This window comes from Vipera ursinii (genome assembly GCF_947247035.1).
Source record: "Vipera ursinii genome assembly, chromosome: 2".
Lineage (NCBI taxonomy): Eukaryota > Metazoa > Chordata > Lepidosauria > Squamata > Viperidae > Vipera > Vipera ursinii.
In genome coordinates this window covers 1230243-1257979 of record NC_139513.1, presented here as the reverse complement: position 1 = coordinate 1257979, position 27737 = coordinate 1230243, and the positions used below count along the sequence as shown (strand labels likewise).

The window sequence follows — 27737 nt, the reverse complement described above, 5'->3', positions numbered from 1 at the left end:
TTTTAAAAAAATATTCCTCTGACAATCAGTAGAGGTCACATACCAACCACAGGTCTTTACTTTCCCCACCCCAGTAGAAACTGGCAGCAATGGACAGGCTAGGTGGTGCTAGGGCAGTCACATTATTGAGAAGTGGCAAAGATACCTGTATGCCAACCCTGTCAGAAAGACACAGACTATAAAGATGTCTGCTAAAGAAGATTCCTCACCAGAAGGAAGAAAGTCTGCTCAGCACCTCAGCCCAGAGAAGCTGGAATGAGAGGCTAGAGGAGAAGAAGCCAAGAAAAGGATAAAAGTTGATCTGGAGCTTAAAAAAATGGTGATTGCTGAGAAAGAATCCATCAGGAGAAAAATGAAAGAAGCACCAAATCCAATTAGAGCTGTTGACTTTGCAACACTGCATCTTCTACACTTACTCTTCTCCCCCAAATACATCAAGACTGTCAAGAATCTGACTGACAACCCTCTCCCTCAGGTGCTCGACTGATGGGCTGAGAACCAACCAGATTCCAGCCAGAATATCTTCAAAAGCCAGGGGCCCTTAAATGGGGAATTGAGGGAAAACAAATGCCTTAATATGTGTTTGCTATTTTCCAGGTACTTGCTAGATATTAGGAGGGTTTGCCTGTCAAGTTTCAAAGGACCTTTTTTTCCTGCTGCAACAGTTATTGCTTCTCAGCTTGCCAATGTACTTGGGGGAAAGGAATCAGATTTGAATGCAGACTTCAATGATTAAGGAAGCAGACCATGGGAACCCAGGACATTTACCAGGTGTCTGGCCAAACTTTCTCAAAACAATACTGCTGCATTCAATTGGCCCCAATATCGAGAGGGAGGAGAGAGAATACTATGCTTTTTCTATGTAGGGCTTGGGTGGGGTTTTGCCAGAGCTTCTTCTGCTTTCATACATGCCAAAATGATGTACTCAATAAAGATTTACATGAAGAGATTAGAATGTCTCATAGGTGTTTGCATTGTTGGGATCATCAACCAGAACCTTGACACAGACCTTGGAGGAACTGAAATACCAATTCAGAAAGAATCATGAAGGAGATGAGGTTGATAACCTCCTAACTAACTTTAAAGGTACCTACCAAGCTTAAAGCAGTCCAAAGCCCAGGATAATGTTCCTATGTGTTCTCTCTTAAAGGGTTGCTTAATCCAAATATTGGTTAACCTGCATGCTGAGGAAAAGGAGGGCTAGCAACAGTTTAAAAACACAAATATTAATTATTAATTTATTTTATTATTTGATAATTATGTTGGATTTTAATTTTATTAATCTAACTTCTTTATTTCCTTAGACTTTAAATAACCTTAATAGTCAAACAGGCAGACTAAACATATAAACCAAGAACAAACACAATCAATAATTAAATTTTAGGAACCCAAGAAACAATTTCATTATCAGTTCCCTACTTTTATCACTAGATCTTCCTTAGTGTTTAGATCTGGTCTCAGAAGGATAATGTAGCACTTGGGGAAGAAGATACAGCCCAACAGTCCACCACTGGAGACCAAGATGGAGAAAACCTGCACGGCCACCGTGTATTTTCCTCTGGTGCTCAAATAAGTGGGGAGGAAGGAGATCCAGACACTGCAGAAGACCAGCATGCTGAAGGTGATCAGTTTGGCTTCATTGAAAGCTCCAGGCAGATTTCTGGCCAGGAAAGCCACAGTGAAGCAAATGGCAGCAAGGAAACCCATGTAGCCAAGGACAACATAAAACATGGTGAGAGATCCTTCATTGCATTGAAGAATGATCTCTCCAGGCTGGGAATGAAGATCAGAGTCAGGAAATGGGGGAGAAACTCCCAGCCACATGATACAAATGAAAATTTGGATAACTGAACAAGAAAGGATGATGGAGTTGGCCAAGCTCTTCCCTAACCATCTTCTCATCCTAGTCCCTGGTTTTGAGGCCAGGAAGACCATCACCACCATGATAGTTTTGGCCAACACAGAAGACACAGCTACTGAGAAGACAATGCTGAACATTGTTTGTCGGAGAAGACAGGTGGCTTTTCTTGGTCGGCCAATGAAGAGAAAGGAGGACAAAAAGCAAAGCAGGAGGGAGATCAGGAGGGTGAAGGAGAGGTCCCGGTTGTTGGCTTTGACAATGGGAGTTTCTAGGTATTGAATGAATATGATTAAAACAAGGCCTGTGGTTAGGGACAAGAGTAGGGCAAAGGAGATGAGGATGATGCTCAGATGCTCTTCATAGGACAGGAAGCTTATTCTTTTGGGGATACATCGGACTCGGTTCTTGGCTGGATATTGATCATCTGGGCACTTGGTGCATTTGTCAGTATCTGAGAAACAAAGTAATATTTCTTTCATACTCTTTAAAATTTCAAGAAAACCTTTGGATTAGGTGATACTGAGAGACAAGAAAGTCTTAATGATGGTATATTCTCACACTCCAGCAAAAAGGTTCCCCAATATATATGACTATTAAAACCAAGAACAACAAAAGAAAAATAAAAGAAGAAATAATGATGCCGCAACCTCCCTTCTCTGAGGCAATCCACCATATTTTTATCTTGCACTGATTTTACTTTATTCCTAATGGTTGGGAGAAGTAGCAAGTCTCCACAGGTTTAAGAAAATGGGGGCCTATTGAATTTCAAGGGGGAGTGGGTCCAATGGGGCAGGAGCTGCACCAGAAAAAGCAGGCATCTGAGGACCCATAAAGTGGGAATCTTTTAGGGAACAGACCTTTTTGAATGCCAATTATTATCTGCTCTCGTGGGACAAGCAGATATCCTCAAGGAGAGGAAGCCCTGCAGATACCCTGGTCCTTTCTCATGTACGGTTTTGAAAGGTGAATTTCAGCAAAAATAATCATTAGAGCACAGAAATTCACAGTATCTCCAAACTATGAGGCCTTTTTAAAAATCCCTTAAAATATGACTCTTTCAACAGCCCTGGGCATCTCCTGGAAACAGGGCCCTGTGTGCTGGTTGCATGGTAGGTAGCATCTTGACCTTAAGGAAAATTAATTCATGAAGGAATTCATAAAACAAAAACTTTGTCTGCAAAGTCTTTTTACACTGTAGAAATGAGAAGATGAAGTGATATATTTCCATACTCTCTAGATTTGGCAAATAATTTTAAAGAGAGAATAAATTCAACATTGGTATCAATGGATGGTAAGTAGATTGATCTTTTATTAGTTCTCCTCCCCCCTTTTCTGTTCATTTTAATCCTAACACAGCATGTAATTTTTTCCCCTTTCAGAACTAGGACTATATTCTTTTTTTGTTCCTGTTGTAACTGTTTGTATATTTAATTTAATTTAATTTAATAATTTTATTTATATACCGCCCTTCTCCTGAAGGACTCAGGGCGGTGAACAGGGCAGATATATAAAAACTACAAAAATACAAAAGTTAAAAGAAAATTAAACATATGCCCAACTAAAAACAGTAAATACATATATTAAAATAACAATAAAAACCCAAGCCATCCCCCATCAGGCCAGGCCGGCTTGTTCAAATAAGAGTGTCTTCAGATCGTGACGGAAGGAGCGAAGGTCGGGCGCCATCCGGAGCTCAACTGGCAACCGATTCCATAGCTCCGGGGCGCCCACAGAGAAGGACCTCCCCCTGGGGGCCACCAATCGACATTCTCTGATCGGTTGCACCCTGAGGAGGCCCTCTCTGTGGGAACGCACAGGGCGGAGGGAAGTTGATGCCGGCAGCAGGTGCTCCCTGAGGTACTTCGGACCCATGCCATGTAGGGCCGAATAAATATCACTATTTAAGAACAAAGAAAATGGGAAAGATAAGAAAAGGTGGGAAGGAAATATCCACAAAGATTTTGTGGTGAATCCTCTGTTTGATTTTCATTTGCTTCTTGAAGCCAACATACAAAGTGCATGACAAAGGAAATACAAATCCTCAAACAGGAACAGGAAACAACATAAAAAGCCGCAGAAGGTATAAAAACCCACCACTTCGAAAAACATGTGGTCAGCTTTCCCAGAGCCACGCTTCTGTCTGGCTCTTCTCTTCAATAGACTTCAACGTTCTTTCTAAAGCAATTTCCATTTTGTTTATTCCCAGCTTGGACTGGACCCTGATGAAGATTTTTCTTTCAACAGATATAAAATCATTTCTCAAGTTACGGAGAATTCATATGTTCCTAACAAAGATAAATGTGGAAGGACACATCCAAACTGGCAAATAAAAGGGAGATTTCCTATGCCATCCACAACAATCCTTCATTCTACCTCATCATTCAAGATATTTTTTCGTATAAATCCCATTTAGGGAAGAAAATGGACACCATTAAAATTAAGAACTAAAAAAAATCAAACTTACATGTGTATTTAATATGCAACTTCATCAAAGTTTCCCTCTGGTGTCACCCACCTTCCTGAGTGGAGATGGTCCCCTCTGGACAAGGAATGCAGTCGTAGCAGCAAAATGGTTCTCCTTCTCGAGCCTGCTTGACAAATCCAGGATGGCATTTTTCCACACATTTAGACTGAGGCAAAGACTAAACAGAAAAAGAAATGCCAAAAAAATATGTTAGGACTCACCATCCATGTAAGATGGAGGTAGACATGAACATCAGCCAAGTTCTCTCTGGGCTTCACACAGACAAATATGAAATATCTGACCCCTTTCAAATGGTTGCAGGAGATACAATTGCAGGAAGATGCTTCATTCAGTTCCTCCTTTTTCTTCTGACATATCAGATTACAAAAAAGAAAAAGTACCTTTCTACTTAACAAAGTCTGGAGGGATAAAACTGAGAAAACATTTAACCATTAATTGGCAACCAGTGGGTTCCTCCTCATAGTGGAATTAACGTGCATTTCTCCATTCTTCATAAATACTTGATTTTAAAATATCCATAAATGCTAAATTTTAGATTGAACTTCATGGTAATATATATATATATTCTTCTGCCAACCTAGCAGTTCGAAAGCACGTAAAAATGCAAGTTGAAAAATAGGGACCGCTCCGGTGGGAAGGTAACAGCGTTCCGTGAGCCTTTGGCGTCTAGTCATGCCGGCCACATGACCACAGAGACATCCTCGGACAAGCGCTGGCTCTTCGGCTTTGAAACGGAGATGAGCACCGGCCCCTAGAGTTGGAAACAACTAGCACGCATGTGCGGGGGATCCTTTACCTTTACCTTATATATATACTACATTTTCATTTCATTGGATTTATTTATTACAAGGCTGTTTGTGGCATAAATGTTTGGGAAAGCTTTTGTCTCTATAGTACTGGGCATTCTGTGTGAAAGCCATCATAACTTTCACTTTCTATTTTTACTTCTTAAACTTTTTAAATTCGAAAATTATTATTTCTTTTTACTTTCCTTGCAAACAGGGTGGGAATGGATAGTTAGTGCCATCTACCGCCCTGAGTCCTTCGGGAATAGGGCGGTATATAAATTCAATTAATAAATAAATAAAATAAATAAACAGTGGTGAAACCTGAAAATTTTATCCACCCTCCCTGAATGGAGTTATCTCTGATTGAAACTTGGCTGTTTCCCCAAGTTGGCTGATTGCAGAAAATCAACAAAAAATTCAAAAAATGGGACATAAGTCAACTGAGGTTGATAGAAACTAGAAGACTTGAAAGATGAAAACTAAAAAATGATGCAAATAAATGGAGAACTGGAAGCCTCTCTTACGGTTATAGAAATGGAGCAAGCATCATACTTTTTAAGATTTCAAAACATACAAGAAGAGAAGGAAGAGGATCTTTTAGAATTGATAACAGAGTTGCTGGCAGATGTATTAGGATTTGGGAAGTCACAAATGGAAGGGGAAGTAGACCAGGCCTATCGTGTCAACTCAAATTGATAAAAGAGCTACAAGAGATGAGATTCTGAGAAAAGTAAGAGATGAACCGTTGAAATACAAAGAAAAAGAAATCGTGGTTCTCAAGCAAATCCCTAGAAGGATAAGAGAGGCTTGCCAATTTCTAACTAAGAAACTTGTTGAAAAAGGAGTGAACTTTAGATGGCTGATTCCAGAAGGGATTTTAATCTATTGGGATACAAAAAGATACAGACTGGATACACCACTTAAAACATTGGAGTTCTTTGACAGTCACAGACCCTTTCTGGAGAGAGACAAACCGGAACCCAAAAAACAAGAGGAAATGCCAGTTAAAGGTGAGGCCAACCAAAGAGTGAGGGTATAGACTAAAGAAACTAAAACTACATACTCCTACTCAGAAGAAGGCATAAGACCAAGAGATCAGAGACAGATAAGATCAACTAGAAGATTAAGACCTATATATAATTGAAAAGGGGACGACAGAGAATGAGGTGGCTGGATGGAGTCACTGAAGCAGTAGGCGTGAGCTTAGATGGACTCCAGAAGATGGTAGAGGACAGGAAGGCCTGGAGGAACATTGTCCATAGGGTCGCGATGGGTCAGACACGACTTCGCAACTAACAACAACAACAATAATTGAAAAGGATGGAGGAGACTGGGATCTTATCAATAAATATCAATGTCTTAAATTCCCCCTCTAAAGGGAGAAATTTTTTTACATACTTACAAAAAATTAAAAATGGACATAATTTGTCTTCAAAAACGCATAATAAGAGGAAACATATCAAAATTTTAGAGCAATTAAAAATTGGCGAACTCTACTTCGCATGGGCATCTCAAAAACAAAAGAGGAATATCCTTTTACATTAAAGAAAAGACGAGTCCCAAACAAATCTATGTGGATGAAGAGGGGAATTCTAATGGTTGAAATTATGATGGACCAAAAGCAGATATTAATGATTGGAATATACAGTATGCACCTAATGATAACCAAGAACAATTTTATCTTGAACTATGTAAGAAAATATTAGACCTAAACTACCAAAATGTTTGTATAATGGGAGACTTTAATGCAACAGTGGATGGAACTTTGGACTATAAAAGTGCCAAGCAAGGAAGGAAAGGAGGAAATTTGTTATCTAGAGCATTTTCAAAAATGATAGAAGAATTCAGCATTTTAGATACATGGCGAGAGAAAAGCCCAGAGAAACTACAATATATATTTTACTCAAATAGACACAAATCATGGTCAAGAATCAACATGATATGGATTTTGTTGGACTTGAAACTAAAGATTCAAGAAGCGGAAATCAAAACCAATGATTGGGCAGACCACAATCCAATAAAATGACTTGGAGAGGAAATAGAGCACAACAATGATGAAAACTGTAAACCTGAATGCAGGTACTTATTTTCATATCTGGTGGACATGTCCTAAAGCTAAAAGGTTCTGGCTTAAGATACACATATGGTTGGAGAAAAGAATTAAAAAAAAAACAAATAGAATTCAAACCAGAATTATTTTTGTTAGGAATGATAGTTCCCAACTATGACAAGGAGAGTGGATACTTAATGTTACATGTACCGCTAGCAGCGAGAATTATGTATGCTCAATATTGGAAAAATAAAAATTTACCGACTGAAGAAGTATTAATTCAGAAAATATTAGATTGTGCAGAAATGGATAGATTAACATTAGAGTTTAAAGAGAAAGAGCATTCAGTTTAATCTAGAACTTGGAATAAATTTTATCAATGGCTAGATAAATGAATTAGAGAGAAAGGAATGTGATATGTAATTTTGACTTTATTTTAGTAAGAAAAATACTATGCCTTGAAAACTTAATATTGTTTATGATAATTTACTATGCTTATTATTATCAATCATTAGCTTTATCATTTTAATTTATATATATTTACCCAGACAATATGCTGTTTGCCAAATATTGAATGTTATTGGGAGAAAACCCAACCCTCACCCCAACCTTCCCTGTACCCTAACCCTAATCCCCACCCCTTCATCCTCCTCCCCAACCCTATAAAAACCAATAAAATCTTTTCCAAAAGAAAAAGAAGAGAAGCCTTGGTCAACAGAACTGAAGCATGCTTATCTGCCTAAGAAAATTATAGAGGTTTATTCCACACATTCAATTCTCAGCGAAGGTTACCCACTTTTTTGACTGGGTTTAGTCAACTTGAAATGGCTTTGGAAAAATGAGAAAAGACACCAAAATTTTCCCCACCTTGTTGAGCAACTTTAACTGTGACAAAGCATCTTGGTTGATTGTAATTCTTTGTCTTTCAAAACTCCCCAATTGCTTGTGGATGGGATCCTCCTTGGGGAGAACTAATCTACTAATGATCCTCAGGTCTGCTGCTACATCTCCATTCTGATCCAAGTAGACTTTCAGCAGGGAAAGATTGTACAATTCCCTCTTCTTTAGAAATGGATGGAACTAGAATGGAAACATCCAGGAATTTAAAAGCAGAAATCTTGGTTTCTTATCTCTTATCACTTTTTACATTGGAATCTTTCTTCTATGGTGGTTTAACTTGCAAATGTTGTGAGTTGGGAGAACAAGTATTACCATTATCTTCAAAACTGAAGTACGAAGATTCAGCAATATTTCTAAATCATGTAGTATATTGATAAAATGCATATTGACAAAATATAATTAACAAAAATTGTCAATCATATATAAAAATCTAGCAAAGATCACCTTTCAAGTAAACAAAATACACAAATAACTAGAATATTCATAAACTCCTTGCAGACAACAGGGTGATTACGAGAAAGCAAGGATTTGTTAAGAAGAAAATTGCAAGGCTAATCTTCATTCAGGTAGAGGAGATTGGAAAATGACCAGATGAAGTAATTCTACTTTATTGTAAGGCTATATGAACAAAATCTTGCAGTGTGGAAGCACAAACCTTTCACCATCTCTTCTGACAGTCAAATTTAGGGAGGACTTTTTCTGAGTTTATTTCTCTGCCTGATACGCAGCTGTGGGTTGCCTCCCCCCCAAACCATCTTATCTGATCCTTTCCTGCATCTCGTTCTCTTGTCCTCCAAACCAATTCACATGTATCGTTTGTCAACACTGCTAACATCGAAAGTTATTGCTTGACAAGAGATGAAGGAGTAGCTATTTCATATGTTAAACTTGTGTATTGCCTTAATACATTTAGTCTAAGGTTGGAAGGGGGGACAAGTAGGATTGCACCTTTCAAGGCCATTTCTAACTAAGAAGATAAGACCTTGGAGGGTTTTCTCATGGAAGGGAAACTGATTCTTTAAATTAATTGGAGAATATGATTAATGGCAAAATTAGAAAGGTGGAGAATTGTGTTTAAATATATTGAGCAAGGGGTGGAGATTTCACATTCCAGCTTCCTTTGAGCAAACAATTGCCACTGTATTAGGCTAATAAAGGACTTGAAAAGCCCATACATCGGAAAGTTGACATCGTTATACTTCCTTAACAGATTGTGTGAATGCTGGTGGTATAGGTTGTTTTTAGGAAAGAATTAGCAAAATGCTTCATGATGTGATGAATGGGGATCTATTCTACTGAGTGCTGGATAGTATGAGATAATTAAGTGGATACAACTGTCTCAAAAATTGTACTCAAATAAATATTAATATTACTGATGAAATTGGGGAGTTGTGAAAAACAATTACACCTTGCTCATTGTTTTCTCTATATTTCCTTTAATAAAGGAAGTAGATAAATTGTGATTTTGTGATGCAAAAATTATAATAACACTTAAACAAAGTTATTTTGGTCTCCTTTAAAAATTCCCAACTTCTCTCAGGTCCCTATAGGTCCCTGTCAGGATGCTGCCATCCTGATGGAAGGGGGGACCTTTGGAGGTCTCCTGTCATGTGTTTAGCTTTGCTTTGTTGACTTGGTTCTGCTGCCAGAGATCATCTGCCTCGCCACACCAAGGAAGAAATGCCTGGGAACATCTTACCACAGTTTCCCTCTGGAGTTCTCACAACCTCTTTGCACCTCTAGATTGGCTCCTATGGACTGGGCAGTTGGTCTTTGAACAATGGTGTTTAGCCTAACAATTTTACCTGGGAATGTCAGATTCTGCCTGCCTTCTCTTGCTGTCACTGATTCTCAATAAATGTTCCTTTTGATATGATGCCAATTTCAAGAGTTCTGCTTTCTTGAGAGATTCAACTGAGGCAGGGCCTTTCAGCTTCCAGAAAATAAAAAATATGTTTTTCTGTTAGGGAGAGGTGCATCAGTAAAATTCAATAGGAAACTAACTAATTGTTAGCATCCAGGACTTGATTCACAATTGTGTGAATGTAATGAATGGCAGCTATAATCTGTACAGTATTAATTTTTTATTTGTAGTTTTTCTCACATTATTCTATGCATAGAATGGTTACTGATTATAATAAAGTAGTAGTAATATTTTAATGTTACGATAATAACCGTATTATTAATTTGCCGATAATATCATTAATGATGCAGTGGAATGATACCAGGTCCTCTTGCAGGAACCACACTTGGAGAAGACACTGCGCAAAATTTTCACCAGCTATAGTCATGGACAAAGAAGGGAGGAAGAGATCAAAGGAGCTGCTTTAAGACTTGAGGCAGAAGAATCATGTTGGAATAGAATAGAATAGAATAGAATAGAATAGAATAGAATAGAATAGAATAGAATAGAATAGAATAGAATAGAATAGAATAGAATAGAATAGAATAGAATGGAATGGAATGGAATGGAATGGAATGGAATGGAATGGAATAGAATAGTATAGAATAGAATAGAATAGAATAGAATAGAATAGAATAGAATAGAATAGAATAGAATAGAATAGAATAGAATAGAATAGAATAGAATAGAATAGAATAGAATAGAATAGAATAGAATAGAATTAGAAGGGACCATGGAGGTCTTCTAGTGAAGCCCGCCGCTCAAGCAGGAGAACCTATACCATCTCAGACAAGTGACTGTCTAGTCTCTTTTTAGAAATCTCCAGTAATGGAGCGCCCATGACTTCTGAAGCCAAGCTGCGCCACTGGTTAATTGTCCTCACTGTTAGGAAGTTTCTCCTTAATTCCAGGTTGCTTCTCTCTTTTATCTGTTTCCAGCCATTGTTTCTTGTCCTAGTTTACAGGAACTTAAAATTAGAAAAAGTCTGGGAACTTTTTTTTAATATAAAAAAGGTCTTGGTTGTTGAAGGGAGAATGCAGCACTCTTCTGATAAGTAGGAGATATTGTACAGAAGCTTAAGATCTTAAACCACCAAGTCCAGACAGTACAAAAGACCCTGAGAAGGAATTTAGTTTGATGGATCCTTGTTGGGACCCCATACCTTCCACGGCTGCAGCCTTTGAGCCCCCAACCTTTCTTCACCCTTCTTTCTTCTCCCCTGGGGTTTGGATGCAGCATTTAAGACGTGGACCAGAATCTTAATGATGCTATAAGTAATGGCTGCATTTGTGACCTGCATCCTATTCTTTTTCTCTTGGGTCTCCACTGGTGCTTTCTGGGTGCATCTTCTACGGCCTTTGACAGAAAAGGTGTGTTTTGAAACAGAACAGTGAAAAAACTCAGCTTGGAATTCAGGTTCCATAAAGAAAGGTGATTTATAGGAATTATCGTTTTTCCAACTCTTTTTCTGAAAGGGAAAACTCCAAATACTATGGACGTGCTTGAGATGCCTATCCTTTTTAACTGAAAAACCTCCAACCAATGTCATGATCCAGACTTTCCCTTCAATGGGTCCTGGCAAACCTTCAAGTGCTAAATGGAAGGGAAGAATTCTGGCCCAAAGGGAATCAAATTCTATGAAGTGAACAAAGACGTTGACTTGTCTCCACTTAGAGAGGGCATCCCTGAGGAATGGGGTATGTCCAGTCGTGGAGAATCGTTGTGATATAACAACACAAATTCTATTCTTGACAAGCATAGGAGTAAAAGTCCTCATGAAATTCACTCCCTTCTCTGTGTCTGGAGCAAAGAGACCAATCAGGCTCCATCCAAAATGGAGGAGAATTTGGACAATTCCTGGGTACTGGATGCCTTCTTTGGGGAGCATCAGATGGAAAAAAGGGAATTGACTTTTATCACTCAGAGCCTCTGAAGCAATTCTTCCACTGACCTGAAAAAACAATGAAGAATTCTGTGTTACATTTGGCATCCTACCAAGTCCCAATTTTTAGCTTTTAATTAATCCAACTTTTTCCTCATGCACATATTAGAACATTTCCTGTTGATTAGACATTAGGCCATATCATGATACAGAATACAAAACACAGAAAATTAACAAGATTGCATTGAAAAACCAAATTTAGAAAAAAGGTAATATAGAATAAGCATAAAGAATGAAAATGGTATTTCTTTATAACCTCAGAATTTACCACAATCGGACCACAATTTCCTTCCAAATAGGGCTTTATTATATATAATTTTTGAATTCTGAGCGCAAAGGAAATACATTTTTTCAAATATTGGAATCCCAATAGATTGCTTCTCTAAAGTGCAATCCAAGATATTGATCTCCCTCTTTCTTAAATAATTGTCATTCAAAATAATAGATCTGTTACATCTTCTCTTTCTGGAGCTCCAGAAATACAAATATATTCATTGTAAGGACTTTGGAAGATTTAACTTAATATTTGGAAGGTACATTTGTAGCAGTTGATGCCTTTCAGTGTGCCAACCTTTCTGAGGATGGCCCTACTTTTCTCTATTTTGAACATCTTGGATTCTTTGTGCAGCATTTTTTTTTTGTTTTTCTCAAGTGGCAAAAAAGACAGGGAGATGATAGTTCCTAATATAAAATCAAGAATGTATCGGGGCCCACTTCAAAACCTCATCCTAAGAAAGCATAACTCGTGGAAGCAGTTTCTTCCAAAAGGAACTTTTATTAGGAGAAGCTGATAGCAGGCATAATAGACAGGATCTGAGGGTTTCCCACTCAGATCAATAGGTTAAAAGTGCCCCAAGCAAACCCCACCCCATAGTACATCCGGTTAGTTCAAATAGGCCAATCCCCAGGTGTTAAGTCCATTGTGGGAAAGAGTAGATTACGCCGGGCTGTCTCAGGTTAGCAGTGATGTTTTGTTGGCTCTTCACACCTTCCCTTCTGAATGCGGAGATAAACCAGTTGCCGGAGGCGCATTCCTTTCTCCTCCCCCCTTTTCTAGCTGACATCAAGGGGAGAGATAGTTCACAGATGAAGTATGCAGAAAGAGCAAAGTATTACAGTGTAGCAATAGAGGAAAATAAAGCAATAACCCACAGTGCTTTTCCCCCGTCCCTCCAGGAACATGGCAGAACCCAGAAGTATAGAGAGTACACAGTTTGAGTTAAAGAAAGAAAAGAGCCCCGTTAGAATATGGGTTCTGACAGAATGTTTTAAATGAAATTTCTTTCTTCTACTAGCATTTGAAGACTCTTATTAGTTTAATGAAGAGAAGGACGAGAGGTGACATGATAGCAGTGTTCCAATATCTCAGAGGCTGCCAAACAGAAGAGGGAATCAAGCTATTCTCCAAAGCACCTGCAGGCAGGATAAGAAGCAACAGATGGAATCTAGCAAAAGACAGAAGCAACCTAGAAATAAGGAAAAATTTCCTGAGAGTTAGAACAATTAATCATGGAACAACCTGTCTCCATAAGCTGCGAATACTCCAACATTGGAAATTTTTCAGAAGAGACTGGACAGCCATTTCTCTGAAATGGTATAGGGCAGTGATGGTGAACCTTTTAGAGACTGAGTGCCCAAAACACAACCCAAAACCCACTCATGTATTGTCGGATGCTGGGTGGGTGTGGCTCATTGGGTTGGTGTGGCCCATTGGGTGGGCATGGCCATTGGGTGGGCAGGGCTGCGGTGGTAACTGCAGACTGGGTGAGACTAAAAAGTTCAATCAATTCCCGGTGCTTTAACCACCTTTAATTGCTTAATTGCTAAAAAAAATTCTCCATCATTTATCAATTGATTCATCCCTTCCCTTTGTTCTTGTGTAAGAACAGGAATGTTAGCTTCCTGCAAGTATCTATCTATATCTGTATCTCGAATCTTATCTCTAACATACAACTTAGAATAAAAATCAACAAAGGCCTTTTTAATAAGATTCTGCTGATACACCACTTTACCCTTGTACTCTATTTTATCTATATTACATACCCTTTGTTTCTTCCTTAACAAGTAAGCTAACCACCTACCCGGTTTATTAGCATTACAAAAAGTGTTATGTCTAGCATACCGTACGTTAGTTGCCACTTGATCTGCCATCAACATATCAAACTGACCTCTTAGTAAAGTAATTACCTCTTTAATCTTCCCATCAGATGGATTCAAAATTAAAGCCTTTTCTTTTCTCTTAATTTCCTCCTCTAATTCTTTCTGCCTAAATTCCAATTTACGTCTATGTTTATTATTCAAATATATTAACACTCCTCTCATATAAGCTTTACTTGCATCCCAAACCATCTCAATAGGAGTACCCTTATGCATATTAATTTTAAAAAATTCTTTCATCTGTTTTTTACACTCTTCCACATTTTCCTGATATCTAAACAAATTTTCATTTAGTCTTTCTAAAGACCGTCTGTCTCTATTATCTTTTTCTATCTCCAACCATACTGGACTGTGAGCAGATATAGTTCTTGGACATATCTTAATCTTCTTAATCCTAGAAAAAAAGTCATTAGTAATTAATACAAAATCAATCCTGGATAAAGATGGATGCCTATCAGAGAAAAAAGTAAAGTCTTTTTCTTGCAAGTTCCTTTCTCTCCAAACATCTCTCAATTCCAAGTCATCCTTCATCTCAAAAAATGATTTAGGCAGTCTAGCGTGACTTGGCGTACTTCTAAAAAGGCCTCTTTTGTCCATTTGTACATCCAAAACGCCATTCCAGTCTCCCATAAGAATACAAGATTTGTAATCCCACTGAATAATCTTGCTGTGTAATAATTTATAAAATTCTCCTTGCTGTTGGTTAGGAGCATATAATCCAACCAGAAGTATTTTCTTGCCTTCTATTAATACTTCAATTATAACATATCTTCCTTGTTTATCTGTTTCAATTAAACTAGCTGTTAAAGTATTCTTGACATAAATAACAACTCCATTTTTCTTGTCAGGAGCAGAGGCAATAAACTGTGTACCCAGCCTAAAGTTTATCAAATACTTTTGATCAGCTGCTTGAATATGCGTTTCCTGTAAGCAAATAACATCATTTTTAAATTGTTTTAGATATTGAAATACTTTCTTTTATGTGGAGAATTTAATCCATTAACATTCCAAGTTAGAAGCTTTGTCACCATCTTTTGCGACCTGAAGCTTTTGGAGCGCCTCTTCCAGAATCACCTGCACTCTCTTTGGCTTTGCTCCTCCCACTGCTTCACTATAAGTAGGTTTTTGAGATGTAGTCATGGCTTTCTGTTGTTCTTGCTCTTGTCTCATTCGTCTGGTTGCAGCCCGTGTCATTCTTTGATCTCTAACCTCTTCCATTGGTACTGGAATCTGATCCACTCCTGTAGTTTGTTGGGATTCTCCATCTTTCAACTGAGTAACTCCTTCAGCTCCTTGTATACTCTCCCTTCGTGGCTGACGCTCTCCTTCACCATTCCTCCTTTTAAATTCCGTGGATGGTGGAGAGCCTGCCTTCAAAATATTAGCATAAAAATCTCGTGCCTGTAAAACTGTGTTAAGATGATATCTCATGCCTGCGTGCATCACCACCATGCCTACTGGGATCTCCCATCTAAACTGGATATCCTGTTTCCTTAATTCTTCTGCCAAAAAAGCAAATTCTTTCCTTTTCCTTAAAATTCTTGGAGGAATCTCTTTCAGAACTAAAACTTCTTGCTCTGCAACTGTAAATTTGTTATTATAAAAGGCTTGAATAACCTCATTTCTAATTGCTCTCTTCGTAAAATAAACCACCACATCTCTAGGTAACTTCCTTTGTCTTGCAATCCAGGAGTTAACACAAAATATTTTATCTATATCCACCATAATATGTTCTGCTGAACGCCCCAGAACCTGTTCAAGAGCTTCTGACAATACTTTTTTCAAATTTTCCTTAGGATCTTCTTCCAAACCTCTGATTCTCACAGCAAACTGCATTTCGTGGTACTGTACCATTATTAAATCATCATCAATCTTTTCCATCACAGTTTCAGCATCCGTCAGTTTAGCATCTAATCTCATATTATTTTGGCTAAGCTCTTCCACTCTCTCATCCAGATGCTCAATGCAAACAACAAGCCCTTGAAATGCAACCAAAATGTCTGCTCTTATTTCTGTATTCTTCTCCTCAATAAGTTCAGCTATTTGTTGAGATTGTTTTTTCAAAGCCTCTTGCAAAGCATCCTGCAAATCTTTTATTGTTAAAGCTGGTGCGGGTGCGGGTGCCACAGGAGGAGGCATCAAAGCCTGTAATAAAGACTGCTGAACTGGCAAGGCACCAGCACTTCTAGGAACTTTAGTTGGTTTGGAAGCCATTTTAACACCACTTAATTCTATTGTGCACTTTCACTTTCCGCACCGCTTGCAACTTTTCCACAAAGTACTCTGAGTTAAAGTTCAAATACTTGCTTTACGGCATTCTCCTGCACAGCTCTGCCTGCATCCAAGTAATCCACAGTTAGCTATCGATGGCAGGGATGGTTGCAGCGTCCTGCTCTGTTCCAAAGCCTTGGAGCAGAGGCATCCCGGAGTCCGGAGCACACTCAGGCTTCAGGGGGGCTCACACCCTTCAACCACCAGAGTTTAACTCTGGCGATCTAGGGGAGCTCTACCCCTGCCTAAGCGCTCACCCCCTCCTCTTCTCCCGAGGAGCGGGTTTCCGAGCCGCCAAACAGCTGATCGTCGCTGTTTTTGGCAGCTCTATGGAAAACAGTGGGGCTGACGGCCGAAACGGCCGCCATCAATGCAGCCTTGCCACCCGGATTGGTGGCCCATTGGGTGGGCATGGCCATTGGGTGGGCATGGCTGCGGTGGTAACTGCAGACTGGGTGAGACTAAAAAGTTCAATCAATCAATTCCAATCAATCAAGGCCTAGGACTGGGGTGACAGTGCACCTTCCCACAGAGAGGGCTCTGTGTGCCACCTGTGGCACACGTGCCATAGGTTCACCACCACAGGTATAGGGTTTCCTGCCTGAGCAGGGTGTTGGGCTAGATGACTTTATTATTATTTATATTAACACCATCATCATCATCATTATTATTATATGACTCCAATTTTATAAATTGTATAAATTCCCAATTCTGCCCTGAGGGCAGCAGCTGAAGTCCTTTTATCCACCCTCAAGATACTTCTCAGATGATGCGATCGGATTTGTTCTAGTAGTGATATAAATTAAATCCCAAATTTCAGCTCAATATAAGTGCATAATAGTAACGTTAGCATTTTGTATTTAATAATTCAGTCTAAGGAAGCTGCATAACTATGATTTTGTTTTAAAAAAATTAACAATGCATTCACTTGTGCCTTCCTTTGATGTTGAGGGATCCCAGATCCAGTCACAGATAAAAGTTCCCCCAGGTAAGGAAAGGTGTGAACTTGCTCTGTTGCCTCCTTATCTATTAGCCCTATATGGCAATGCTGTCATTTTCCAAAGACCATCACTTTTGACTTTGACTCATCCATAATCAGATAATTATTATGAGAATAGGAGCCAAGTCTTCTTAACAGCACATGCAACCCAAATGTCATATTGGCAACACCTTTGTCTTACCTTCTGCTACATATCAATCTTACTTCTCATGGCTCCATTGAGCCCCAAACACACTCTCAAACAAATGAAAAAAAATGGGATGGAAGGGACCATGGAGGTTTTCTAGTCCAACCCCCTGCTCATAGCAAGAGATCCTGACAAAATGAATGTCAAGCCTCTTTTTGAAAATCTCCATTAACGTCATGAGCTCCATTTTAAGGGCAGTTATTTTAAGGGCATGAGCTCCATTTTAAGGGTAATTTCTTCCATAATATTTCTTTGTTTACTGTGTCAAATGCTATAAAGGCAGCAAACCATTATCTCCTCTGACTGACATTTTTATACTTAGATGGTTCAAGACAAAAGAATTCTCAATAGTGGATCACATTTGCCTAAAGACTGCTGGTCCTTCTACAAGGAATACACTTTTCATCCACCTGCTGTCAATTCTTTTCAAGTGGACATTTGCATATATTTTATTCACAATATCTGTTAGAGTGGTAGAGGACAGGAAGGCCTGGAAGAATGCTGTCCATAGGGTCGTGATGGGTCGGACACGACTTCGCAGCTATCAACAACAGCAACATCTGTTAGAGAAATGGGCCTGGAATTGCTAGGGTCCCTTTTAGTCCCTTTATATATATATAGGAATTACAATTGCCATCTTTGACCCAAATGGGCTTGGCGGATATTATTTATATGTATAAAAGTATCTGTCAATGGAGGGCCCCACCAGTCGGGATATTTCTTGAATTGTTCAGCTGGTAGAAATTCCTCTCCAGAGGCCATATTGCTCTTCAAACCTTTTATTATGAATCTGACCATGAGAATTTTAGGGCAAAAAATAGTTGATACGTTGCCTAACATATTTGTAGATTTTTGATAAAATGGTTGGTTAATGTTAGTGTCTCCTAAAGGTTCATAATACATATATGTTTTATCATCAGTAGGAAAGATAATCCCGTTGGACTCTGTTTAAAAATCTGAGATTTGTTCATGATTAAGGATATCATTATTTTAACTAAGACCATGTAAAAAAAATCAGTACTGCACATTCCTATTGTACAGAAGATCCTTTGACTGGACATACAGCCTCTCCTCATCTTCACAAGTGTGCAGCAGAAGCCTCTAAGCAACTGGGATGATGTCATGAAAAGACAGGTCTCTTTTGATTCTTGCTTCCTCCAGATTGCATATCCCAATATTTATTTATAAGACTTACAAATGCCACGGTGAAAAGATTATTTGCAGCAGAACCAGTTCTTAAACACCCTGATCCTGAGGAAACTTTCATCATCCAAGATGATGTTAGTGATGTTGCGGTGAGCATAGTCTTCCTACAAAAAAACCTTAGGGGTAAAGAGGAAGTGTACAAAGATGGTTTAAGCAAACATAGTCTTTTCCTTAAGGTAGATGTTGATTGGGATAGCCATATCCTGTCTGTGAAACTACACGTACTTCATGTAATTTTCTTCTGTAAACTGTTGTCTGATAAGAATGTGCAGGATGTAACCATATAAGGAACGATGTATAACAATGTATAACTAGGAATTAGAGGTGTATAAATATGTCTGTTCATGAGCCCTTCGGGGTTCAGACCCTTTGCTTTGTTTAAGCCTTCTGAACCTGTGCAATAAATCTTTCCTTTCCTGAAGAGCTTGCGTGAGTCTCTTCTTTCTACAACAGGGGGATCTGCAGCCCTGCATGTACATTTTATGAAAGTTTTCTGAAACAGAGAGGAAATGGGCTGGTTTACACAAGGAGGCTTTTGCAATAAGATAGGTGTTATTAATTTGACACCATTTCTTGGAATGGAGTAAAGTTCCTTTCGAAGTATAGACTGATCATCATTATTATTCAAAATAATATTGAATTACCTAGAGAAGACACAGTTGGATCTATCACTTACACACCAACACTCCACTAACATTACAGAAAGGGAAGGACAAACACAAACCTGTGGGACTTTGTAGGTGCCTGCTAATGTTGACATCTGGATGGAGCTGTCTCTGATAGCTCCATCAACAAGAGCCAAAAGCTTGTCCTTCCTTCCACAGCTGTAGTTGGGAACATTGGCTTCTCCAGTAGAGAGCATGTCCAGCAAGGCATCTGAAGTGCCGAGGGTGTTATCATAGTTGTCCTGGATGTTGTAGCCAAGTGTGAGATTGTGCAGGAGCCGCGGAATTTTGCTAACCACTTCAATATTGAAAATCATGAGTAGTATGAATTGCTTTCCATAGGATGAACTAATGTAAAACCATGATCATGTTAATATTACCATCATCAACAGCAACAACAGCAAAAATACTTTTTCTCCATCTAGTCATCTTTTTTCTCCACAAACTAACTGAAACATTATCCAATATTGATCCAAAACCAGAGGCAAATGATAGTCACCCATCAAACTTTAATAATGTTAGTGTTGAAGATAGTCCTCAAAAAGATTTAACAAATCAGAAACATACAATTATTTTTCTTCTATTCCTTTAAAAATCAGACATTGCATATCAATCAGTTATAAAAAATATAGGAATGGTTGGGCAGAGGAAATTAGGACATTTCAATCATTACTTTGAAGAAAAGTCAGTATTCCAGTCATGAATTTAGGATTGAACAGAGAGAGGAAAATAATGTGAACTTCTTTCAGGTTTCATTTGCCTCATGTTTCTACTCTCAGAAAATAAGGCAAAAGGGAAAGGCTTTGTTAGTCAAAATGATTTAAAAAAATTATATTGAAATGCAATATAAGAGCAAGTAAAACAAGAAGAAGAAAAGAAGAGTGTTAGAACTGCAAATGAAAGGAATGAAACTCCATCGCATGACTTACAGCCGAATCTGACTAGAAGGAATCTTGTTGAAAGGTAATGTTGCAGGTACTATTTTTGATGGTGAGATGACTATACCAATGAGAAGATCTCCTGGCCTATAGTAGCTCCATGGCTTTTCTCCATCCTGGTGGTCCAAATTCAGCGGGCACTTCATCCTCAGCTTCCCACAGATTGGCTGGGACACCAGCAGCATCAGAAGAAGAAGCAGGAGGTCCATAATTCATGGGGTGGGATCAATCTCCTTCCTCTTTCTAAAAAAAGAATTAGAATTCAAAGGGCTTTGACAGGGTGGAATATCCAGTGGCTTTCCTGATTCAGACACAGAAACCAAGATTCCCCCGAAAGAGAGAGAAAATATATTCAAGAGCGCATCTCCTGTCTGTCCTGTAATGTGAGCCACAAAAAGCATAAGCTGTGATATTTATCCTTTTCTGATGCAAGATCCCTTCCATGTTGCTTCAGTCTCATGTTGACATCAAAGGCAGTCACTGGAGACACAGGAGAAGAGGTCTGAGAGAGATACGGATGGTGATGATTGCAGTGAGAAGGAGCTTCTGCTCTTGGGACCCTGAACTTTCAAGGTGCTGGTGATGACCTATAAAGCCCTAAATGGCTTGGGTCTGGGATATCTGAGGGAACACCTGCTGCCGGCATCAAGTTCCCTTCGTCCGGTGCGCTCCCACAGGGAGGGTCTGCTCAGGGTGCCACTGGTAAGAGATTGCCGGCGGGTAACACCCAGAGACAGAGCCTTCTCAGTGGGGGCGCCTGCCCTTTGGAACCAGCTGAGGACTGCCCCCAACCTCCGTTCATTCCGCCGGGGCCTGAAGACCTGGCTCTTCGAGCTCTCTGGCCCAGGCTGAGGATTAATTTATTTTAATTGGGGTTTTTTTTATACAGGGATAAATTTAATCTTTTTTAAACTTGGTTTTTAACTTTTGTATTTTGGGTTTTTAATTACCCTGTAAACTGCCCTGAGTCCCTCGGGAAAGGGCGGTATATAAATGTAATAAAATAAATAAACTTCTTCCATGTAAGGAGGGGTAGCTGGAAAAAAGCATGTTAGGGAAAAGTCACAGATAGACCCCCTGGGGCAGTGTTCTGTAGTGGTCTTAGTCCTTCCTGTTAGGACATGTCCAGAAGGTCATGCTGGATGGAGATAGTTCAAGAGAAATGAAAGTGACTTCTGCTGTCCTTCAATGGAGTCTCTTGCCTCCAGAGGCTTCTAGGGAAGGTCACAAAGAGTTATGGAATTTGGTGTCATGGCATGGCGATCTGTGAGGCAGCTTGGGGCAACAATCTTCTCTCCCCCTGCCATGGCAGGCGGCTAATCACCGTATTGTGGGCCATGCCCAGAACCCACCCCCCATGGCCACCGAGTGGTGGCAAGGAGATGGCCCGGCTTTCCCTCATTGCTGCTGTCCATCCAGGCTCTCTGGCCCAGCACTCACCCTTCCCCCATACAAGAAAGAGCCTGGAGGGCAGAGAGAGCTTGGAGCGAATGGGGGAATGTGCAAATGTACAGAGGAGAAAGAGCCTGGAGGGCAGAGAGAGCTTGGAGTGAATGGGGGGGAATGTACAGAGCAGAAAGTGTTCATTCACACTTCCCGTCCCTCCCCCCCCTTTGCTCCAAGCTCTTTCTGCTCCCTTCATTCACACTTCCTGGGCACAGAGGGGGAGGGAAGGAAGGAAGGAAGGAAGGAAGGAAGGAAGGAAGGAAGGAAGGAAGGAAGGAAGGAAGGAAGGAAGGAAGGAAGGAAGGAAGGGACAATGAGAAGAAGGAAGGAGATGGGAATGAGAAAGGGTGGCAGGCAAGGAAGGAGGGGAGGGGGAAGGAAGGAAGGAGATGGGAATGAGAAGGAGAGAGGCACATGATCCCTGGTTTTGCTGCAATGGTCATAAGTGAAAAATGGTCATAAGCCACTTTATTCAGTGCCTTTGTAACTTTAACCGTGACAATGAAAAAGCTCTATGTATAATTGGATTTACACTGAATGACCAGCAGTTTGCCCATATTCGTGGTGAGGTGTCTGCTGCTAGTTGTTGGGCCACTTTGCGACATATCTACGTTCGTGATTTATTTATTTATTTATTTATTTATTTATTTATTTATTTATTTATTTATTTTATTATATTTGTATACCGCCCTTCTCCCGAAGGAGTCAGGGTGGTGAACAGGGTAATACATGTTAAAAAACAAGAATACAAAAGTTAAAAAAGATTAAACAAGATGCCCAAAAACTATAACAATAAGTTAAGTTAAAATACATAAAAAACAATAAAACCCAAACCCATCACCCATCAGGCCAGGCCGGCTTGTTCAAACAGGTAAGTCTTTAGATCGCACCGGAAGGAGCGAAGGTCGGGCGCCATCCGGAGCTCAACCGGAAGATGGTTCCATAAATCCGACGCGCCCACAGAGAACGCCCTCCCCCTGGGGGCCACCAGTCGACATTCTTTGACCGGTGGCACCCTGAGGATGCCCTCTCTGTGGGAGCGCACTGGGCGGAGGGAAGTTGATGCCGGCCGCAGGTGCTCCCTGAGGTATTCCGGACCCATGCCATGAAGGGCTTTGTAGGTCATTACCAGCACCTTGAATCTCACCCGGAAGACAACTGGGAACCAATGCAGCTCGCGGAGCAGGGGTGTAACATGGGAGTATCGGGAGACTCCCTGAAACCCAATCGGGTTTCAGGCCCGGGTACAGCACGGAGACGGCATTGGTCGCTCTGGTGAATGATCTCTGGAGGGTTTGGGACAGGGGATATTCCTCTGTCCTAGTCCTATTAGACCTCTCGGCGGCTTTCGATACCATCGACCATGGTATCTTGCTGCGGTGTCTCAGGGGATTGGGAGTGGGAGGCACGGTTCTTCGGTGGTTCTCCTCCTATCTCCTGGGACGTTCGCAGTCGGTGTTGGAAGGGGGGCAGAGATCGGCCCCTAGGTCTCTCGTTTGTGGAGTTCCTCAGGGGTCGGTTCTCTCGCCTCTCCTGTTCAACATCTACATGAAACCGCTGGGTGAGATCATTCGTGGTTTTGGAGTTGGGTATCATCAATATGCCGATGATACCCAACTTTTCTTTTCGACCCCAAACCACCCCAGTGATGCCCTCGCTGTGATGTCCCGTTGCCTGGAGGCGGTTCGGGTCTGGATGGGGAGGAACAGACTTCAGCTCAACCCTGACAAGACTGAGTGGCTGTGCATTCTGGCATCCCGGGACATTCAAAATGTTCCATCTCTTTCTATGGGGGGTGAGCTCTTACCCCCCGTGGATAGGGCTCGCAACTTGGGAGTCCTCCTAGATTCACAGCTTACCCTAGAAGATCATGTAGTGGCCGTGACTAGGGGGGCTTTTGCCCAGGTTCGCCTGGTGCGCCAGTTGCGGCCCTATCTGGACCAGGATGCCCTGTGCACGGTCACTCATGCGCTCGTGACCTCTCGCCTTGACTACTGTAATGCTCTCTACATGGGGCTTCCCTTGAAGACCACTCGGAGGCTCCAACTGGTACAGAATGCGGCCGCGAGAGTTGTCTTGGGAGTTTCTCGGTACTCCCATGTTACACCTTTGCTCCGCGAGCTGCATTGGTTACCAGTTGTCTTCCGGGTGAGGTTCAAGGTCTTGGTTATGATCTTTAAGTCCCTACATGGCATGGGTCCGGGGTACCTCGGGGACCACCTGCTGCCGGCTTCAACTCCCCTCCGCCCTGTGCGTTCCCACAGAGAGGGCCTCCTCAGGGTGCCTCCGGTCAGGGAATGCCGACTGGCGGCCCCCAGGGGGAGAGCCTTCTCTGTGGGTGCCCCGGCTTTGTGGAACCAACTGCCGGTGGAGCTCCGGACGGCATCGGACCTCCGAACTTTCCGTCGTGGTCTGAAGACCCATTTGTTTGAATTGGCCGGTCTGGCCTGATGGGGGAGCTGGGTTTTAAATTGTCATTTTAGATTGCATTATTGTTTTTTTAATTGGGCACTGATTTAATCTTTGTTTTAACTTTTGTATAGTATTGTATTTTTATTTATATGCCCTGTGAACCGCCCTGAGTCCCCAGGGAGAAGGGCGGTATATAAATTAAATAAAACGTAAACGTAAACGATTCAAGTTCCAGTGTTTTGTTTCTTGTTCTGTTGTAATAAATCTTGGCAGACGCTTTCCAGCCTCAGACGCTCTCCAGTCTCTACTGTTTGAACAGGGGTTTGCCTTATTGCAAGGCCGGTAGCAGGCTGGTTTAAAACAGCAATGTCTTTCCGATGCTACCTGTGGACCTCCACAGCATCTGATATTGGAGGCATGTCTGATCCTCCCCGGCAAGCTGAAGAGGATTCCAGTCCATGCCTAAACTGACTGGGGCCACCACAAATTTTATGGACTCAGCATTTGTGGCCAAATGGGCTGTTCCCCAGTGCCCGGTAGAACCACCCATGTTAGTGGAGACTATCGATGGTCATGTGCTCCTGTCTGGGCCAATTAAGGCCGCCACACAACCGTTATGTATGGCCATCAGTTCCTGTTGTGATTCAGCATCAGCCTGTCATTTCGGCAGCTGAGTCTGATGATTCTGAAGAGGAGGAGGAGGAGGGGTTTGGAGAGCCTTTGGTGTCAGAGGAAGGTTCTGATGCACTGCAGAACTCTCAGCCAGGCCCTCCTGTCTTGTTCCTCCTCAGACTCAGCTGTGTGAGCATGAGGGATTGGAAGAAGACGATCCACAGCTGGCTTTGTTCAGGGATGCTAGGAGCAGGAGGCAATCTAGCAGAGCAGAACAAAGGAAGGCAATGAGGCAACTTGGGAGAAGGCAATGAGAAGCCACGCCTTGGGACTGCTGATAAAAGGAGTAGGTGTGGGAGGTGCTGGTTGTTGAAAGCAACCATTTGAAGATCTTCTGCTAGAGTCCTGGTCTGTTGTTCTTGTTTAACTCTTGTTTAACCTTTTGGTTTAAGTCTTGTTTCAACTGTTCATTTCACTTTTGTTTGAACTCTTTGGAAATAAATTTGCTTGGGTTTTTTTCCAGCCTGTTGATTATAAAAAGGGGTTGTCCCTGACATTCAAACAGGGCCGGTCATAGACTGGAACAGAACACCACCAATCAGACTCATGGAGAAGAGTTTGAATGAGCAAAGACAAGGGGGGGACAAGAAAATATCCAATAAGGATATTTCCCCAGAGCCCCAGAGGGTCCCTCCAGGGAGACCCCCCTCGCCTTTCCCTCCCCAGCAAAGCCAGATCCCCCTTTGGAGACAAAGGCCCTGTGTGGCTTCTCCCCACCAGGAGCCTTTCCTGGAAACACACGAAGAAGAACCAGAGCTTCACAACCCCCCCCCCCTTGGCTGCATTTTCCCCTGAAAATCCATGTTAGTCTCTTCCCAGAATGTGTGTGTGTGTGAAGGGTTCCCCCAGTTCCCCTCCTCCTTGCTGAGCCTTTTCTATGGGCAACGTGACAAGTCTGGGCTTTGCTTTTCCCCCCTCAGTGCCCCATGTGTGGAAGGGAGCTGCAGTGGAACATGGGTCCTTCCCTTCCCTTTCTTCCTTCCTTTATTTGTCTCATTTCTCTTTCTCTCTCTCTCTCATTCTCTCTCTCTCTTTCTCATTCTCTGTGCAGGTGTGTGATTTTTTAAAAAAACTGTGTCAAGTCCTGATGACTAGTATTTAAATAGAAGATTTTTTTAATTTATTTTTATCCTGGTCACACTATTGCATCAGTCTTTTTATATTGGTGTCCTTCAGCATTAACTTTCACAATAAAGTAAACTTTGTTTTTAAGTCAGTAGGAAGCTATTCCAGTTCTGTGACATGTTCAGGCATGAAGTAGTCCCCGGGGTTTTCTCTTTAACCGCTATTATGCCAACAAATGTCAGATTTCTTTTTCTTCAGCCACAGGTGCCGTGTCTTCCCTCTGGGGCTAATTTCAAGCATGGAGCTTTCCAACCTCTCAATTCTTGCTGACTGATTTAATTCTAGCTCTGCCCTATCATTTTGAATCCTATGGGGATTGTTCCCCTTTCATTTCTCTCCAGAGAAGTGCCCAACAAACTCTGAGTCCAAGAACTAGTTGATTTAGCCGGGGATCTCTGGTGAGAGGGAGAATTATTATTATTATTATCCTCAAAGTTTCAGCTCTGCTCTTTGGCCGAATCCTCCAGGGGAGACTTTGGGCAGAGACAGATGGAATCAGCTGCATTTGGCTTCTCTCTCTCCACAACCTCTGGAGACAAGCCGTTCCACTGATTAATTGTTTTGTCAGGAAATTTCTCCTTAGTTCTAGGTTGGTTCAAAATCTGTAACTTACTTTGAGAGTTAAAGAATAGAAAGAAGGAAGGAAGCAAGAAAATACAATTTTTGCTCTGTGTTGACAATGCTGATTGTGATGTTAGTGATGCTGAACAGGCCCCTCCCTCAGAAGAGAGGTTTCTGATCACACCCAAGGCTGCCCTGACTGGATTGGGTTGGGGGCTCTGCCTTCCCTTTTCTCTTCCAGAGCGCCCTCCCTCTGCCATTCCTGGCTCTCCAGGACCCATGCTTCATTGCCCCATCCCCCCAGTTGCCTTCATGAGGACTTGAAACCCATTCTTCTTGTCAGGAAGGGGAATTTCTTGTCACCTGTCTGCAGCACAACCAGCAACAAAACGTCAGCCCAATTTTAGGGAGTTGGAGGCCACCTGTATGGGCTTGCAAGAACAGAGCCAGGCACAGCAATGGCTTCTCTCCTCTTGTCAATGTTGCCATGCTGGATAGCCATGGACCCTGAATCCAAAGTAGATCCTTTAAAAGTTTCAAATTCTCTGTACAGACGTACCGTATTGGCCATCCCAGAGATGGTTTGTGGTTACGTTATCATCACATCCTTCTCTATTTCCCTTAATGTTCAATGCAACGTGTTTAAACTAACAAATTTCTAAGAATAGCATGGTCAATTAAAGAAAAAAATTACCAGTCCAATTTCAATGAAATATATCCATGTCCTGTTATTAAATTTTATCTTTTGATATTAGTTATAGTGTTAACATTTAACCTTTAAAATCCCAAGTGATATTCACAGCCCAAAGATTGTAACATCTAACATACACAGAATATGTTAGATGTTATGTGCCAGCCATGGCAGTTACCCAAAAGGGTCATCAGATGGAAGCAAAGAGGCTTCTTTGCTTCCACTGATGAGTCAGGGGTCCCAGACCCCTACAACCCCATTGGCGAGAGAGTTCTATGGTTAGAAAGGGGCCAAGACCCCCCATAAATACCTCTGCTCAAAGGGGCGGCTTTTTGTTCAGATCCTCTTCAGTTTTTGTTCTTCTTCTGTTCCAGTTATGCTATGCTAGCTTGTTTTCTTTTCTTTTGTTCTCTCTCACATGCAGGCATGAATGCCTTCATGCCAAGTAATTCTTTCTCTTTAATCTATCATTGAATA

At 41.1% G+C, this 27737-nt stretch overlaps 1 protein-coding gene across 1 annotated transcript in view; it reads right to left on the bottom strand.

Annotated features, from left to right (window-relative positions):
• Positions 1 to 27140, bottom strand: part of LOC310633211 (vomeronasal type-2 receptor 26-like) — a gene marked incomplete at both ends in the record, with an annotated part of 48294 nt that extends 21154 nt beyond the window's left edge. Inside the window, 3 exons of the mRNA XM_083350896.1 lie at positions 1420 to 2312; positions 4377 to 4503; positions 27129 to 27140. Coding sequence (XP_083207022.1) covers positions 1420 to 2312; positions 4377 to 4503; positions 27129 to 27140 — 1032 coding nt within the window. The remainder of the gene's footprint in view (positions 1 to 1419; positions 2313 to 4376; positions 4504 to 27128) is intronic.
• Positions 27141 to 27737: the final 597 nt, after the last annotated feature.